The sequence below is a fragment of the Erpetoichthys calabaricus genome, chromosome 14, assembly GCF_900747795.2.
Source record: "Erpetoichthys calabaricus chromosome 14, fErpCal1.3, whole genome shotgun sequence".
Taxonomy (NCBI): domain Eukaryota; kingdom Metazoa; phylum Chordata; class Cladistia; order Polypteriformes; family Polypteridae; genus Erpetoichthys; species Erpetoichthys calabaricus.
Genome location: NC_041407.2, coordinates 60,680,604 through 60,700,533, shown reverse-complemented (window position 1 = coordinate 60,700,533; position 19,930 = coordinate 60,680,604). Strand labels below are relative to the sequence as shown.

At 38.2% G+C, this 19,930-nt stretch overlaps 1 protein-coding gene across 2 annotated transcripts in view; it reads left to right on the top strand.

Moving 5' to 3' along the window:
• The window catches only part of ldlrap1b (low density lipoprotein receptor adaptor protein 1b), a 77,921-nt gene that overhangs the window by 20,463 nt on the left and 37,528 nt on the right, over positions 1 to 19,930 (top strand). For both annotated transcript variants that reach the window (XM_051918749.1, XM_051918748.1), the window contains exons 2-3: positions 18,804 to 18,946; positions 19,235 to 19,347. In XM_051918749.1, the coding sequence (XP_051774709.1) occupies positions 18,804 to 18,946; positions 19,235 to 19,347 (256 nt within the window). The remainder of the gene's footprint in view (positions 1 to 18,803; positions 18,947 to 19,234; positions 19,348 to 19,930) is intronic.

Below are 19,930 nucleotides of genomic sequence, written 5' to 3'. Positions count from 1 at the left end.
GAACTTGCATCGAACGAATTGCAGATTGTCCACAACAGAAAAGGGCCAAGATAAATGATGAGGTGGCATGCACGCTCTTCGAAATGTACAATGAAATTCTTGAAGAGAAAACGGCAAAATGACAAAAAAAAAAAAGCTCTGTGGAGATCTTTACAACATTGTTTTAAGTAAATAACTAGGGCTGTCGGATCGAATATTACTATTCTAACATAATTCGAATGTATAAAAAATCTTGGCAAGAAATACGACAATTGAATGAATGCAAAAGAACGGTTGTTGGTTTTACCTCGCAGTAACTTTGGCTTCATGGTACTTAAGACATGCTGGACACTATTGTGGGATTTTACAGATCTGTTTTTGTACATAACTTTAGGATCAGCCTATACATGTTTCTGAATTGTTAACCCATATTGTTGTTAGTCATTAAATTATTTAAAATATTGTTGTTAGTCATTTTAAAGACCGCTGGTTTTCATCAAGCGACAGAGCCAACTATAGCCTATGCTTTTTTTTTTGTTTGTTTGTTTGGTGCGTGTTAACTAAATAGTTTAATAAATAAACACTTAAACTCATTTTACATTTTTTTTTGTTTTTTTTTTTTTTATTTTGAAAAATGTCTGCTAAATAATTGATTATAATACACAAAATACTTAAAACCACCACACAGTAATATTTAATACGCTTGTTTCATTCGTAAAACACGTAAAGGGTCACAAATACTTCAGTTTATTTACTGTAAAAATTACACAGGGATATAAAGTCCTCTAGGAAAAAAGGGGAAAAAAATGACTGCATTTACTTTGTCTGAGCAATCATTGACAATTTTGTTTTTCTTTTGAACATTGTTGTTAGAAAGTGCCAGTGCGGTGCGTGTCTTATTTCTCTTTGGCTCTCCCACAAAAAGCAACACAATCACATTCATGGAAGCCACTGTTTTCACCCGAGTCTCTTAAGCAATAATCAACTTGTAAGCAGATCATGATCTACAGGGAAAAGCAAAAATGTTTCAAAAAACAGCAAATACAGTACACATGCATTCAATTCAAATGCCATATACTGTACTTATTTTTATTGCAAGGATTCTAATCTTAATCTGACAGCCCTGGTAAAAGCCAAAATGCAGATCTATCTTTTAGATATGAAAGATGACACAGAATATAATGCTGTACGTGTATGCATGCTACTCGGCAGGTGCAGAGATTTCTTTCTGAAGCACCAATCACAAGGAATGAAAATCCACTGAAATACTGGAACAACTGGAGTCAGTTTCCTATCCTTGCCATAGCAGCACGCAAGTTCCTGTCAGCCCCATGTACTAGCGTGGACAGTGAGAGATTATTCAGTTTGGCTTCTAATGTGATCAACGAAAAGAGAAACAATTTCCTGTGACAAGGCAGAGATGCTCTTGTTCATTAAGAAAAACCTCCCCATCATGCTTAAAAAATAGAAAAGAATGATAAGCCTCCAGAAAGTTATTTCTTTACCATTGTACGCTTTTCTTTATTTTTTTTAATTTTAGATTGGTTAGATTTATTCCATCAAAAAGAAAGAAAAAAGTATTATGTAATACTGCAGACTGTAAAACAAAGGATCAGATCGCTAGCCAAATGTGGTTGAGCAGAAGATATTTTAATGATTGTAAATAATCTACAAAAGTTGTTGTTTAGTATTGCTTATTTCATTGTCATTGTACATTTTCCCATTTTTTAAAATTTTTTTGATTATTGTTGAATTTGTTGTATTTGTTCCATCAAAAAAGAAAGAGAAATGTTATTTAAAGCAACAACCTGCAAAACGGTTTCCCATATAACCAACAGGTAGCCAGCCAAATGTGGCAGATATCATTTGTTTTTAATGATTGATTGTGGTGTGCAAAATTGTTATACAAAAATGTTCACTTTGTAATTCTTGTCCAGACAGATCAAGTCTCATTTATCGGCATCGGCAGATAAGTACATAATCATCGGCCCAAAATTCCCATATTGGTGCATCCCTACTTTTAAACCCTCTGCTAGAAATGTAGGTAAGATGTGTAATAGTAACCAAGTTGGATAATTTTGTCAGTTTTTTTTCCAACTATGTGTGTTGGCTAAGATCAAGCCCTTTTTTGTCTTTCTAATCTTGGACAGGTAATTCATTCCTTATTTCTTTACCATTGGACTACTGTAATTCATACAGTGGAATTATTGTAGCATTCCCTTATGTGCAGGTGGTCCAAAATGCTGCGGCTAGACTTTTGACTGGCACATGTAAGCATGATCATATTTCTCCTGTGTTAACCTCCCTTCATTGGATTTTGTTCTGTTATAAGGTTGAGTTTAAGGTGCTTTTGTTTGTTTTGAAGTGCCTAAATGTGTTAGCATCTTTCCAGCCTTTTACACCTTTATATTCAATCTGTCCAACTTGGGTCCTTCTATCAGACACTCCTAGTAGTGCCAAGGACTCTACTAAAACTTGAAGGCATGTTAGCTTTTGCAGCAGCCACCCTTAGGTACAATATTCTGCAGTTGTCTCCATATCGTAATTTTGTCAGGTGTAGCATCCTGCTGTTCAATTTACAAAGTGCTGTTTCGATGACATTTAGACCATCTGTATGAAAGATCTTCTGTGGATTTTCTGTGCAGTTTGTCATGAGCTCAGAGATCCTAAATGAGGGGAAAAAAAACCAGTAGAACATGTGTATACGGTCAATCTCTGACAACACTGAGAATAAGCTAGGGTCAATTCGGATTGGTGTTAGTGATTCACACCCACACCCACAGCCTCAAGCTCCTTGACCGTTTGCTTGGTACAGTCGAGGTTAAAAGTAAGGTTTTTTTTTTTTTTTTTTTTTTTTTTTCCCTTGGCAAAACTTTAATGAATTATGCAAAAATGTAGCGTATTATACTTAGTGGTTCGTCTTGGATAATATAGAACCTTGGTAAATCGGGGCATGGATAAACTGGGTTCTACTATAGTTACTTTATTTTAACATATAGCACTTTGGTCAACATTGTTTTAAATGTGCTTTTTAAATTAAACTGGTAACTGGTTGCCAATAAGATGGATCAGACTATAGTCCTATCTGCCAAAAGGTGCCACAGGTTTATATTAAAATGCATGTTTAACATTTAAATAGAGCAGGTCCAGTCTGTTTACTTCAATAGAACATAGCACATACTTGAAGTTTTTGTTCGAGTTGCATGATTGAAGTTGCCACATATAATAACTGCAGGGTCAGAGTGATTCATCATTAGTGTTGGTAACACAGTAAATTTCTTTGGCCAAGTCCCCATTTACAGAGAAATATGTTGAATCGTCCTTATTAATGTACATCTCTATTAAAAAGAAGGTGAAAAGGCAGCTTCCCACAGAGATATTAAGAAAATAGTCCACAATAATTGAACTCATGTGACTGAGAACTTTCCTCTTGGAGGCAATTTGGAGCTCTTCTGGCCAAATTTTTCCTTTACATTTTTACTGATTCTCTGCCATCAGAGCACTTGTTGTCTGCAGCAGGGAACATTGTGTCCACTTGTCTCAAGTTAAAATTCCTGCACGTGTTGATTAGTGCTGGGCGGTATACCGGTTCATACCAAAAACTGTTTTTTATTTTTGTTATGATATGGATTTTTCTCATACCGCAACACCGGTTAAAATAGGCTAAGCAATGTTCGGAACCTGGCGCAGCGGGAAACTGTTTAAGGGGGGACCTTTTTCACTGCTACACCGCTAAACACGCATGCGTTAGTGGAGGTATTACGCAGTGAAAATGAACGGTGAACATTGTAAAACTCAAGCTGTAGCAGATGATAAAGTTAAATATGATGACACAGAAGAACTTTTGCCGAAGAAAGGAGCCGTGTCTGTTGTCTGGAGATACTTTGGCTTTAAAAAGACGGATGTGGACCAAACAACTATTTATTGTAAATGCTGTCAAGCTAAAGTTGTCGCCGGAGGCGGCAACACAAGCGATTTGCTGCACCACCTTAGCCGCAAACATGCGTTGGAGTACCATGAATGCATGGAACTAAGATTGGCACCCTCCACGTCCTCAGGTAAAACTGAAAAACATAGGGGACATTCAAGTCAGATGTCACTTGTAGACACGTTTGCTAGAAGTACTGCCTACGACAAAAAAAGCAAGCGGTGGATCGAGATAACCAACGCCATTACAGTCCATACAGCCAAAGATATGGTTCCGTTAAGTACTGTGGAGAAAGGCGGATTCAGGGCTATGATCAAGACACTGGATCCCAGATATGTGATCCCAAGTCGCAAGTACTTTAGCCAAACGGCGATCCCCGACTTATACCGAGAACACAGAGGGAAATTACAAGCAGAAGTGGCTACAGTCACCGACTATTCAACTACAGCAGATGTGTGGTCAAGTCGCACTGTGGAGCCATATCTGAGCCTGACGATTCATTTTATAAATGATGACTGGCTATTGAAAAGTTATTGCCTCCAAACAAGCTATTTTCCAAATGACCACACTGGCGAATTACTTGCTGCAGGCTTGCTGGAGGCACTCAATTCCTGGGGGCTTGCAGAGCAGAGGCAAGTGGCCATCACAACGGACAGTGGGGCCAACATCAAGAAGGCTATCAAAATTAACAATTGGACAAGACTCCAGTGCTTTGGACACAGGCTTCACACAGCCATAGGTATGTAATAGTTATTAAAATAAACTATTTTAAGTAATGGTAGAAAAAACATACTATAGTAATAATGTAGCAACCTCCGCGTCAGGTTCGAGAAGAAAAAAAAAACAGATGTAGTAAAGTCTCACAAAAGTTTATTTGAACAGTCAAGAAATAAGAACGCCGACTTTGTAACCCCACCACACAACCTTTCAGTTCCTTCTCCAACTCACCACTCTCCCCCACTTCTCCCGTCCCGGGTGTCGCCCCCCCTTACCGCGTCTATCATGCCCCTGCTGTCATTGCTCTGCGCTGTACTCCGCCTTCCCTCAGTCGGATTCAACAGTCACTTTATATATTAAAAAAAAAAAAAAAAGGCTTCAACCTGGCTGAGATGCTACAATAAGAAATGTATAATGAAAGTGTGTATAATCAGTTTTCTGTTCTCTCTTATCAGTCAATACAGGTAGTCAGTCCCCTACTTACGATGGTTCAACTTAGAATTTTTGAAGTTGATGTTGAAAGCGAGACGATAATTTATATAAAATTGTGTAAAATATACATTTTCAAATTGGCGCGGCAAACAAACTTTTCTGTGGGCCGATCGATGCATTACGATACGTTGTCGGAAACTCCCAAGTTGTGAGATGCCTCAGTCTAGCTAGCTATCGTTTGAGACTCCGATTTTGATGCAAGTGATCATATAGAATCAGGGGTTCTCAACGTCGGTCCTGGGGACCCACTGTCGCTGCAGATTTTTGTTCCAACCAGCTTCTGTTTTTAATTGAACTCCTGGGCTAATTAAGTGAACTGATATTTCCCAAGTTCTGTGTTTAGGGAACAATATATTAATTAGAAAACTAAGTTTGCTTAAAAAAAACAAATATTATAATGTACCAAGCAGTTATATAGGAATAATGTATTTTTTTTTCTTAACAGTATTTTCATCTTGATTTTCATTCTACTTTTCAAGGTGTTCTAATTGTTTAATTAATCCATTATTTACTAATTAGTGGGTGTGATGCAAAAGCAGTTGCAGCCTTTGATTATTCAGTGTGTTGTTTGCCAGCGTGTCTGATCTGCTCATTTTAAGTTGTCATTATTAAGATACAACGAAGGGGGAAAAAACTGCACAGAGAAAGGGCAAAGTATAATGAAATCAACAAAAGAAAGTTAAGCATTTAAATCTATAGTAAAAGCAGAAATTTTATAAATGTCTTATAAATGTAAAACATGCTTTTCTGAATGTCGAATAAAAGAAAAAAAAATACCAGCTAATTAAATGAGCTCAGTGTTATCAGGTGTTGGCACTGATTAGGAATCTGGTTGGAACAAAAACCTGTAGCCACAGTGGGTCCCCAGGACCGAGTTTGAGAAACACTGATAGATGGAGATCAAAAATGAAAGTGAGGTATCGGGATCAGCTGATCTGACCCCAGCTGATTCTGGTGCTGAACACGTTCCTGTAGCTTGTGCTGAACACGTACTGAAAGAGCTTTCAGTACTGGTAGGAACATTGTCATGTGCCACAGGGCAGTACTCAAACCAGATGCTGTTGACCATCTGGTTTTCCTTGCCCAGAATTTGTAATGGCTAAGATGTACATAAGTGCCTTGTTCATTATGTTCAAATGTGTGAATACACATTCACTTTTTTTTTTTCTCAATACTTGAATACTGTATAATGTATCTGGGCTTGAAGCTTTGAAGTAATAGTATTATTACTGGACTTTGCACTATTTATTTTATTGTTGTTATTACTGGACGTTGAACTATTTATTTTATTATTTATTAGTTTAAATATTATGCAGTTTAATGATGGGATGGTTGAAAATATGTTGTCAAAATAGTTGTTTGCAAAATTTGTTCAATAAAAAGGTTCTATATTTTGACTGCATCTGTCATGCAGTGTGATTCCTTCTCTTCATTAGTGCCACCCCCTTGAAAACCATCACTTTATGGGACCATTCAAACCTGTATTTAACACTTTTGTGCACATTAAAATGTTTTTTTTGTACAATGTGCAATGCTCATGACAGTGGAATAGGTTATTCTTAGCCAGTCTACTGCACTAATTACAGTGGAAAATATGGTTAACATCCACTCATTCATGGGAAAAAAATACCGTCAAATACCGTGAAACCGGGATAATTTTGAAAAATACCGTGATACAAAATTTTGGTCATACCGCCCACCCCTAGTGTTGATATTCTTGCATTTTTTTTGACGAACAGTTTTTTAGTTTGTCAACTTTTAGAGCAATTCAGTGTTCTGCAGCAATCATGAAGGAAGCCCTTTTTTCCCAATTGTATTTTAGGTCATTAACACTAGAATTACCAGAGCCACAAAAAAACTTGTAGACCCGGCCCACCTTAAATCCCATCGCACCTCTGTGTACTGATCAAGACAAGCAGCAAGCAGCCTGCTATTCCTTCCCCCACGCCGCAGAACGTGCACAAAGTTTTCCCAGCTCATGCCTTGATTATCTGGGAGTGAAGTGCTGGAGTTTTAGAGTAGAAATACAGTAATCCCTCCTCCATCGTGGGGGTTACGTTCCAGAGCCACCCACGAAATAAGAAAATCCGCGAAGTAGAAACCATATGTTTATATGGTTATTTTTATATTGTCATGCTTGGGTCACAGATTTGCGCAGAAACACAGGAGGTTGTAGAGAGACAGGAACGTTATTCAAACACTGCAAACAAACATTTGTCTCTTTTTCAAAAGTTTAAACTGTGCTCCATGACAAGACAGAGATGACAGTTCCGTCTCACAATTAAAAGAATGCAAACATATCTTCCTCTTCAAAGGAGTTCATAGGGCTGTTTGGCTTTTAAGTATGCGAAGCACCGCGGCACAAAAGCTGTTGAAGGCGGCAGCTCACACCCCCTCCGTCAGGAGCAGAGAAAGAGAGACAGAGTTTATTTTTCAAAAGAAAATCAATACGTGCCCTTCGAGCTTTTAAGTATGCGAAGCACTGTGCAGCATGTCGTTTCAGGAAGCAGCTGCACAAAAGATAGCAACGTGAAGAAAATCTTTCAGCATTTTTAGACGAGCGTCCGTATCGTCTAGGTGTGCGAACAGCCCCCCTGCTCAATCAGAGAGAGAGAGAGAGAGAGAGAGAAAAGAAAAAGAAAAAGCTGGGTAGCTTCTCAGCCATCTGCCAATAGCGTCCCTTGTATGAAATCAACTGGGAAAACCAACTGAGGAAGCATGTACCAGAAATTAAAAGACCCATTGTCCGCAGAAATCCGCGAACCAGCAAAAAATCTGCGATATATGTTTAAATATGCTTACATATAAAATCCGCGATGGAGTGAAGCCGCGAAGCACGATATAGCGAGGGATTACTGTAATAGATCGTTATTTGGAACAAATGCATTTCATGTGTGTTCCGTTTCTACAATAATCTGTGTAAACACATTGTTAAAACAAACGTTTTTCATATTTTAGTAGTAAATGACAAAATGTTGGCATAAACTCTGAGGCCTGAAGTCCAAAGATCAAATAAACACTTTCACAAAAGGTTCAGGGATAAGACAACGGCTTCTGTGGCGTAGTAGTAAGATTTGCCGACTTGTAATCAAGAGTCACCCCACATCGATACCGACTGCCTCCTATGTTTGCTGTTTTCAGTAGTGAGCTGCTCTTATTGTTAATATTATAAAGCACATACATTTGGTTTGCATCTGTAACAGACGGTGTACATTTATAGTACTTGTAAAAGTCAAATTCAAATGTTAACAGTTCTCACACACACACATACACGCAAGGACCATCCTTCCTACATTTACGACGTATACCTGTTGCAATGTACACACTTCTCTCAAAGCTGTGGTTACTATTACATTGAAAGGGCACCTGATGCTTACTTGGTTTACTTTCCTTGGGAAAGCGGCTCTCTTGGAACAGAAGCTTGTCGATGTTGCATCCTCTTTTGCTTTATCCATCGCCTTTTCTTGTAAGAAGTGACGACGAAGCTGCTCTGCACGGTGAGCCATGAACACTCTTTTCTCAGTGGTCCCCCATGCATGCCTTGCACAGTACATGTGCATTGATCGCTGCCAGGTCAAGCTTGTTATAGCGCACAACAACTGGCCACCTGCGTGTTCCTGCTTGCACGCAGTACTGAGTAAAAAGACAAATATATGGGATATTGGGTATAAATTTATTGTACTTGTTAGCTTTTTTCAGTTTTATTCTCTCAATCACGATCACGCTGTACCCCCTCACCCAACCCCGCCCCTCCTGATATGACTCTAAGTAACAGCACCAGTATAAATTCACACCCGATCTGACGCTGTTAGTTTTCAAATAATATTGCATTAGTGCAATGTTTTCTGATTGGTACTATTCAGGTCATGAAATGATTTATTGAAAATGTCATTTGTCTTTTTCAGGTGTGTAATAGGAACTAAAGCATAGAGGTGTGTACGTTGCAACAGGTACACATGTCGTAAATGTAGGAAGGACGGTCCTTGCGTGTGTGTGTGAACTGTTAACATTTGAATTTGATGATTGCATATAGCGCTGAACTGACCTCTCTGTACTATTCCTTCCTCTGCATGTCCTGGAGTACAAAAGAAACCGCAACATGGAGACTGGCAAGATCGGGGGGATGGACATGCGGTCACTGATTACAACCGCAAGATGTTATGCGAATGAATATGAATAATGTTGCATCTGTGCCACAGTGTTTTCCCGAAATGTACTATACAGGTCATAAAATGAATAATTCCAAATTATCATATATACATATGTCTGTTTTTCATAGACCATAAGGTGCATACTAATTCAGCGTGAGCAGGAACACTCAATAAAACTGAATAAAAAAAATCAAGTGACAGTGAGATACAGCAGACTCACCAGCGTTTGTGTGTCAGCTTTTATTCCTCCAGATCAGAGAATGTCCAGTTCCATTGCCTCAAAACACCACTCACATCTACAGTTATTCTCGGTTTCAAATAAAAACTAACAGCGTCCGATCCCTACGGTGGTAGTAGGTATCATGATCGTGACTGAGAGAATAAAGGTGGGGGGGTGGGGGGGTGGGAGGAAGTAACACATTTACAGTGGCTGTTGCAGATGCAAATCAAATGTATGTGTGTACTGTAATAACAATAAGAGCAGCTCACTACTGAAAACGGCAAATATAGGAGGCAGTCGGGATCGACGCGGGGGGACTCTTGATTACAAGTCGGCAAATCTTACCGCTACACCATGAAAGCTGTTGCCTTATCCTTGAACCTTTTGTCAAAGTATTTGATCTTTGGACTTCAGGCCTCACACATTATATAGATTATGCCAATATTTTGTCATTTACTACTAAAATATGAAAAACATTTGTTTTAGCAATGTGTTTACACAGATTATTGTAGAAACGGGACACACATGAAATGCATGTTTTCCAAATAATGATCTATTATTTCCACTCTAAAACTCCAGCAGTTCACTCCCAGATAATCCAGGTATGAGCTGGGAGAACTTTGTGCACGTTCTGCGGTGGTGGGGGGATGGAATAGCCGGCTGCTTGGCTTTATTGGCACATTTACAGGACAAAAGACTCTGACGGAGACATGCAATGAGATTTAAGGTGGGCCGGATCTACAAGTTTTTTCGTAGGCTCTGGTAATTCTAGTGTTAACACAAGCAATAAAATTCAGGATTCTTTATTTAAGCCTTTTTAAAAGTGTTGCAGCATGTAGTGTAAATGTAGTATAAATTTAAATACATGTGTGTATTCATGTATATATGTGCTAACCAATGTTTATGTTCTTATAAACCTAACCTATTAAGGTTTTCAAGGACTTTAAAAATTGTGGTATTGCAAAAACATGTAATCTAGATGTACAAAGTCTAGTTTTTATTTTCATTTAAGTAAATGTTTAGTGCAGCAACAAATCCCAATTATGAACATGTTAGTAGATTACCAATCTAATCGAAAGTGATGGTTCAAATTTAAATAAACATTGTTTTGCTCATTTTCAAATTTTCCAAGTGACCTTGGAGTAGAATAAAGTCACCTTCCTTAGATGCCATTGTATGAAATCTTGATTGGAAATTGAAAGTAGTTGTAACAATGCTTCAAGGAGCTATAGAAGACAAATACAAGCAGCTACCCAACTTGAAGGACCTAGATTTATCCTTCTTGAGGTTTTCTAATTGTGAAAAATGATTCACTTTTGAAATGGAATTGTCTAAATTGAAAATGGTATATAGTTATTTCATCTGTAAAGTGGTGAAGAGAAATGAAAGAAGCAACATGGACGTCTCAGCGCTAAACTGAAGACTTTAAATGTGTTTATTGCACATACAATGTACTGGGTTTCGAAAACCCATGAAAAGTACCTTGAATACTCCTTTCAATATGGTAAATGAAGAACCTTTTAAAAATTCAGTGACTATTTGACTCCCACAGATAACTTTGTCTTTACAGAAACTTAATGCTAAGTTCAGCAGCCACCTCAGTTAGCGTGCTCGGGGTGCAGGAGGCAGAACATGCAGTACTGCTCACTCACACTGGAGCTTTAAAAAGGTAGCAGCCTTTAGACTTACAAGAAGCACAGCTAGGAGCTAAAAGAGAATATGAAGAAGCAGAGCTAAAAGATGAGCTGGAATTAGAGGCAGCAATCGCAGAATCCAGTGCAAAATTGAGAGCACCTATTAAAGTCCTATTAAAGGACATCATCACATTTCAAGTAATCCAAATACTTGCAGTACTCCTGAAATACAATATTTCTGAGAAATCCAGATCCTTATGTTCCTGAAAAACCAGTTGAGAGGAATGAAGAGCAATATGGTACAAGTAGTAGTTCTTCGCACACTAATGGAAGTAAATTTAAACCTTGTCAAATAATGAACTTTGCTAAGATCAGTGTTCAGATAATGAGCAGCAAAATAAAGCACTCATTCCCTAAAGAAAGGTCCAAGTGTTTTTATGGTGACCCAGTGACGTAGCCTATTCAAGCTTTATTAGAGTATTTCGACATGCTATGGGAGTTGTGGTCTAGAACCCCTGAGATAAAGTAGATTTCTTAGTGCAATTTACCAAAGGTTCAACACGTGAAATTGTTAAAAGCTGTACATACCTGCTACCGGAAGAAGGTTACACAAAAGCCATTAAGCAGCTTGATGGCTATTATGGAAACCAGCTATAGATAGCTGCTGCATACCTACAGAAAGCAATGAAGTGGCCACATATAAAACCAGATGATGGAGCAGGTCTGAGATACCATGCTGCTTTTCTTACCAGCTGTATGAATGTTATGACTAACATGAAAAAAGATGAATTTGACAGCACTGCAAACATTCGTACTATACTCTTAAATCTCTTTAATCAAGGAAATCTTAGACTTTGGATATAACCAAGAACATAATTTGAAATTTAATTTTTTCAACAGACATATTGCATCGGAGTAAAGAAATGGGTAAAAAAAAATCAATAAATAAAGCCTCTCCCACTAAAAGAGGAAATCAGTACTGAAAAGAATATTTCTTGCTCTTTTGTCTCCTTGGAATCAGACATTCTGTTTACCGGCCTGGTAGCAGTGCATGTCCTAGTCAAGGTTAAGTGTAAGATGAGTGAGAAGTGTATAGAGATGTATGCTCTTATAGATTTTGGGAGTACAGCAACATTCTGAACAGAACCTTCAAGAGCAGTTAAATCTTCCTGGAACAAGAGCTTGGGTCCAGATCAGCACAGTGGAAAGGAATAAGGTCAATAGGACAGAACACTTTACTAGTTTGTTTATCAGAATTACAGGTTTGTGGAGTTGAAGAAAATACATTTTTTGAATTGCCAGAAGTTTACATAATGAACTTCCCAATGCAAGAGGATATTGCAAGATGGTCTTCCCTCACAGATGTGCATCTACCACAGATAAAAGCAGAAGTAGGTTTGTTAATAGGTACAAATGTCCCTAAAGCTATGGGGCCATAGCAAGTCATACGTAGCAGAGGAGAAGACTGCTCTTGGATATATTGTCAGTGGTCTGCTAAAGGGGTCGGATGATGAAAGACTGCAAAGATATACAGTCAGTTGTGTGTCACTAATGGAAATAGAACAAATTTTGTTTTGGCAATAAAATACAAACTTTCCAGAGTGCAGCTGTGAAGAGAGAGGAACTGTCAAAGGAAAACCAAGTTCATGCACACAGTCTGGGAAATTGGTGGATGGACACAATTGTATTAATCTGCTTTTAAAAGATGAGACACACAAAATGCCAAAGAGTCGTTATATTTTAGAATGGTGTACTCTGCCTCAGAGAGCTTAAACATTCCAGGTGCATTACAAATTTTCATGGAAGACTTTAGATAAGTAATATGATACTGACTGAACAGTTGTCTTTCAAAGATGACAGTGTGGTGCATTCCTCACCATGGAGTACATCATCTGAAGAAAAACAAAATTAGAGTGGGTTTGACTGTATAGTTGCTTATCAAGGGATTTCACTGAATGAACAATTTACTGGAGGGACCAGACCTAATACTCATTGGAGTTATTGCATGATTCAGAGAACAGCCAGTAGCATTTAATGGCAGATATTAAATCAATGCTTTACCAATTTAACTGTTCCAGATGAAGATGCTGATTTTAATTTCCTTTGTTGGCTGGAATGTAATCTGAATGACTGGCATGAAGAATACATAAGGACTATCTCTGTGGTGTTACTTTTTGAAAAAATTTGGGCTGCTTGTGCTTTACAAAGAACAGCTGAGGATGCAAGAAACACAGCTTCTGGAAGAAGCAATTAACGCTGTGCTTAACAATTTCTATGTTGATGACTGACTATAGTCTGATACAGAAGAACAAGCTTTAAAATTGGTAAGAGATCTTCAAGCCTTGTGTTTCAAAGGAGGATTTCACCTGACCAAACGAGTGAGTAAAAACCAAAGTCTTGATGTCCATACCTGAAAAGGACAGAGCTATTGAACAAAAGGACTTAGACTTAAGCCATGACTTGTTAATAATGGAGAGTGCCCTAGGAGATCAGTGGTGCACACAGTTTCAAGTTCCAGTAAGTTACAAGATAAGCCTCCTGCAAGATGTTGTATTCTGGCAGTTGCCAGTTCAGTATGTGATCCACTTGGAGTTTTAGCACCAGTTATATTGCCTATTAAACTTCTCTTAAGGAACCTCTGTAAGAAGCATGAGTGGGTAAAGTGGAAGTATGTCCAGCAATGGGAAAAATAGGTTGACAGCTTGCAGCTGTTTGTGGATTACAATGTAGGCAGGTGCATTAAACCAACATGATTTGCTCATTAAAGATGATCCACATTTCAGTTTACTACACAGCTTTTTATTTCTGGAAGAAAAAACTGAAACCATAATAACTTATAGACTATTTCTCACGGTGGCCAAGTTTGAAGAAAGCAGTGGCATGGTCTCTTATAATCAAATAATTGATATTGCCCTTGAAAGAGAGGCATTTCAGTTTATGATCAATCAGTCTGAGTACAACCCAGAAAGACACACACTAGACAATGAAATGCTTCAACCAGTAATGTGTGAAGCAGAATCTATTAACAGACCCCTTTACAAAGGTATCCGATGATCTGAATGACTTGGAGGCACTGACACCCAATCACTTGCTGTTACTGAAGACTCAACCCAGCATACTTCCCTTCATTTTTTTCTAAAAATAACCAGTGTACATTAAGACCCTGGAAACAAGTTCAGTTCAGTGGAACCTCGGATCACAAACTTCTCTGAACACGTACAAATCGGGTTACGACCAAAAAGTTCAGCGAACTTTTGCATCTGTTCACGACCGCACACTTGGGTGACGAACGAGCCAGTTTCCCTTCCGGTTTGTACGCACCGATTTTCCGCACATGTTCAGTCTCTCTCTGTGCATTCGCTGGGAACTTTGTGCGCTTTTTCGTTTCCCTTCCGATTCGTACGCACCTGTGATTTACGCACGTGTTCAGTCTCTCCCTGTACAGTATAGGGTGGTCCAGAACTAATTATGCAATTTTTTATTACAGTAATCCCTCACTATATCGCGCTTAAACTTTCGTGGCTTCTCTATCGCGGATTTTATATATAAGCATATTTAAATATATATCGCGGATTTTTCGCTGGTTCGTGGGTTTCAGTGGACAATGGGTCTTTTAATTTCTGGTACATGCTTCCTCAGTTGGTTTGCCCAGTTGATTTCATACAAGGTACGCTATTGGCAGATGGCTGAGAAGCTACTTAACCACAGCGTGTATTACGTATTAAATAAAACTCCTCAAATATATTGTGAGCACGGGGGCTGTTCGCACCCCTGGAGGATACGGCCGCTCCTCAAAAAACGCTGAAAGACTATCTTCACATTACTCCCTTCCTTGCTGGGCTTACTTGTGGCTGCTTTGTCAAGCGATATGCTTCCCGCATGGTGCTTCACATACTTAAAAGCTCAAACGGCACGTATTGATTTTTGATTGTTTGCTTCTGTGTCTCTGTCTTTGTGTGTGTGTGTGTGTGTGTGTGTGTGTGTGTGTGTGTGTGTGTGTGTGTGTGTGTGTGTGTGAGACATTCTCTGCTCCTGATGAAGGGGGTGTGAGCAGAGGGGCTGTTCGCACACTGGCCTAGAGGATATGGATACTCCTCTAAAAAATGCTGAAAGACTACCTTCACATTGCTCTCTTCTTTGCAGCTGCTTTGTCCGGTGGTTCTTCGCATACTTAAAAGCCCCAACAGCCCTATTGATTTTTGATTGTTTGCTTTTTCTCTCTCTCTCTCTCTGACTGACATACTCTGCTCCTGACACGCACTCCTTTGAAGAGGAAGATATGTTTGCATTCTTTTAATTGTGAGACGGAACTGTCATCTGTCTTGTCATGGAGCACGTTTAAACTTTTGAAAAAGAGACAAATGTTTGTTTCCAGTGTTTGAATAAAGTTCCTGTCTCTCTACAACCTCCTGTGTTTCTGTGCAAATCTGTGACCCAAGCATGACAATATAAAAATAACCATATAAACATATGGTTTCTACTTTGCGGATTTTCACCTTTCGCAGGAGGTTCTGGAATGCAACCCCTGCGATCAAGAAGGGATTACTGTACACTAACTTAAGTTTATTACATATCTCCCGTCGAGGCCAGTTTTAAATAAATCACCTTGCTACAGCTGCCATGTCCTCTTCATTAACAAAAGCACGAGGCGGCTAAAGGGAGGAAAAACCTTTTTCAAATGTTCGTTTTTTTTTTTTTCCCCCCCTGTGCTTATATAAAAAAAAATTGTTTACAGCGAGTGGTTCATAAGGCTATAGTGTGAACTCTTGCAATGTTAGTTTTCTCTGTTCAAGGTTTTCTCAGTGCTATTCAATGTTTTTACATTTAGTTTACTATTACACTGTGCATTCTATGGTATAATTAACTATTTTTGTGCTTAAAAATCTTTTTTTAAATACAATTAATCTGTTCCGGGCCGTTCAAACTGTATTTACATACATTCCTATGGGGGAAATTACTTTCGGGGTGTGACCAGAGTTTTTTGGAACTAATTACGGTCGTGACCTGAAGTTCCACTGTACATTGATTTGTTTTGGAAAAGATGGACTAGAGTATTTACCTATACTTCATGAATGTCAAAACTGGTTTTCGCCAAGAAGACATTTTGAACCATGTGACATTGTTCTCATTGTAAATGAAGCTATACCTCACAACTCTTGGGTAATTGGTCGAGTCATCAAGGCAATGCCAGATGCCAAAGGTGCAGTCGGAACAGTTAGTTTGACTAAAACAGTGCACTGGACAGACCTGTTAGCAAGCTTTGTCTGATCCCAGAAATGACTAATTGTATTGATGATTCTTACATTTTGTGCTTAATGAGTTTATGCTTTTACATTTAAGTTTGTATTCATTTAAGTGTTCATGTAAAGTGTTCAGTAAAGCTGTTGCCAACGTAGTATTGTAGTAATTTTAATTTGGTCTTGGCATAAACAATTATTGGCCGGATGTGTGAGAGCCATTTGTTAGTAAGGTTATGTTAAATTGATAGTATTTTCTTATGTTTAAAATGTTTGTCTAAATATATTACAGCATAGACTAAGAGGTTCTGTTATAATTCTCACAAGCTAAAATATAAATGGAGTATTCTAATTACTAGCCGACGCCCGCTGTAGCATACAGCGGTGTAAGAATAGGAACGGAAAACGGTGAGAAAGGAATTCAGAAATCAAGTAGAAATAAATACTACTTGGAAGACACAGTGTGCATGTAGAATTTCTGGCCAAGTAGGATTACATATGAAAGTGATAAATAAAATCAAGCTTTCCGAATTTACGTACTATGGCCATGGCATCCTGATAATTTTGTTGCATGCATCTTGGACTTCCTGGAAATGTGGATGGTTATATGATCATTTTGCCTACACATACGTTGTTGTTTTCAGCGTTTGCTTGCAGTGTGTCTGTATTCAAACATTGTATTGTTCCACGTGCAGATCTTGTTGATGTAATCTGAGATAGTTGAGACGCACGCCCTCGGTTTTAACATACGCATCTACGGCGTACTGTTGGAATAGTTTGCCGCTGGAGTGCAAAATACTAAATGTATTCCTCATTGGTAATTTGTACGTGTAAAATTGGCATTGAGTAAGCCTTATTCGCTTGGTGGTTTTTATCAGAACATGTTGTAAATCTTTGTGCCAGCCAATGTCTCTGTAAGGGAATAAAAGTGGGTAAACCATAGGATCACAATTCATATTGAGCGTGGAAATCTGTTTACAGGAGTTGCGAATGGGATAGATGCAAATGTCCCTTTCGGCAGGCGTTTCACCATCTTCTCCAATGAAAATTGCTGCAATGTCGGGGCATTGTATCGTCGTAAATCCTGCCCAGGGTTTTCCTTGAAAACCTTTCACACAGATGCTGTTGGATTGGACTGAGCGATTTCATGCATGTTTGTATGATTTAGCGAAGGGGTTGATGGTTCTGAGCATGGAATCTAGCTGGAGAAGTATATTTTCACTGCATGCAGAGTTTACTTTATTTTGTAAGCGTACTTCAGTAGCTTGCGCTGTGTCAAAAACATACAACTGTCCATATCCTAGAGAGGTAGAAGTGTTAGCGTATAGTGGAGAGATTTGGTGCTTAACTTTGCCAGTGTATTTTAAAACAGTGTGGTCCATGGCCAGGAGGTCGAGTTATTTGTGCACCCATGGAAGCAAATGCTAGACAAGAATTGTATTCTCGAATGTGTTTATGATGATTTTTACCTTCTGATGTTTGCTGTGTAAGAAGCTGTTGTAAAGACACAGGTGGCTCCCGTAAAGGTGGTAAAGCTACTTTACCATTTTGGCAGCACCTCGAGTACTTGTTGGATGTATTACGCTCAGCAGGCCAGTATAGTGCACATGACATGGAAGAAAATTAATAGGAATCGAGAAATGCCGTGTCGGCTGCATGTGGGTGAGACCGGTTTTGAAGTGGAAGCAAGACGAACCAGAAGAGAAATGAGATTTTTGTCTATTTGACTAGACTACTCCCATTTTATGATCTACCTTGCAGTTGATAAGGCATGGAGGACAAAAGGTTTCAAATCGTACTATACATACTTACAGAAAGCACTGAATGTATTAAATGAAGCCCTGGAGAAATAACACAACTTAAGTATATAAAGTACCTGAAGTTTAACAAGAACAAGCTAAGATTATAGAAGAAACCTTTTTCCTGTTTTTGCCTTTTATTCTATGTGTATAATAATGTTTTCCGAAGTTTTGTGATTGTTCCTTTTTGAAATTTTCACTAAACCTTTTTAAAACAACTTTATTGGACTGAGAAATGTTTCATACAATTCTGTATATGCCCCGTTCTGTAAATGGGAATTCTGTGTTCTAGTAAAGTTTTGGCTATATATGCAAGTTGTACCTAGCCTTCCTTCAGTTCCAATTTATTTTAATGTTGCCTCTGGATGCTTGCATTTCAAAAGGGTCACAGCTCATGTAATGTTTGAAGTACAACCTAAAATATTTGTAAATGTTAGCACTGCCAATTAAAACACACACATTGATGTACTAGTTTTTAGATCCATGTACACTGCACTCTCTTTGAGAATAATGAATAAAAACTGCATGATGGAAATTCCTTGAAATTAGAAAACCATAATTTTCACTTCTAAAGGCTAGTAATGTTTTATCTCCAATAAATTGCCAAATGTTTAATGCCTAAAATAAAATCGTCTGTTTTCAACAGAACTGCCGGAGAACTGGACTGATACCAGAGAAACTCTTCTGGAAGGCATGGTTTTCAATTTGAAATATTTAGGTATGACATTAGTGGAGCAGCCAAAAGGAGAGGAACTGTCTGCTGCTGCTGTTAAACGGATTGTGGCCACAGTGAGTTTTTTCTGTTTCTCCTTTTGAAATTTTCCTCCCAATTTAACAGTGGTAGGAAAGGAAAATAAAACCTATGTTTCATCAGTTTTTTATCCTGAATATCCAGTGTTGATCATCAGTGTCTAGTGTAAGAACCAAATCTTCAAGGCATGCCAGGCCATCTCCAAATACAAACTGTTTAAATAAGAGATGATGATAATGATGATATTTTCGTGGTGGAAGTAAATTAATGAATTCAAGTTTTTTCCTGTGTTTAGAAATGTTTCAAAAATATTTTTGCAATTCTAGGCAAAAGCCAGTGGGAAGAAACTTCAGAAGGTCACATTAAAAGCATCTCCAAGAGGCATCATTTTGTATGATAGTTCTACACATCAGCTAATAGAAAATGTATCAATATACAGGTAGGTGGTGCTTTGTGTCGTACATTAACAAACCATCTCAGTTCAATGTAAAAATTCTTAGATATTGTCCATAAATTCTTGTCTTTCTAAATACTCAGGTTCATTTAGTTCTACAATGATTTGTGATTTTTGTCCTTCAGAGTTTTAAAGCCTAAAATGCAGATGTGAGCAAGGATGTACAGTAAATTTTTGTTTTCAGACCTTACATTTTAAGAATCTTCAGTAGCAGTATGATTTCAGATTAATCAGTTTTTTCTGATGGTTAGAAAGCTTGTCTTGCTGTGGTGGTGGTGTGTTTTTTTTTTTTTTTTTTTTTTTTTGTTTGTTTTTTGTTTATCAGTGTTCATAATCGCTTTTCTGGTGTGAATAAATGGCTAAATGTTACACTGTACCTGCAACAATCTAACAGTAGGCAAAACAAAAGGTTCCAGTAACTACAAAGAATATGCCTTTTCACCTGTAGCAGTAAACCTGCTTGAAAGATGTTTACCAAAGTACTTGAGGATTGCCTGAATTGGCTTATACTGTACTTTGGTGGCATCACAATACTGTTAAGTTTTTTTTCTGGCTACAGAATCAACTG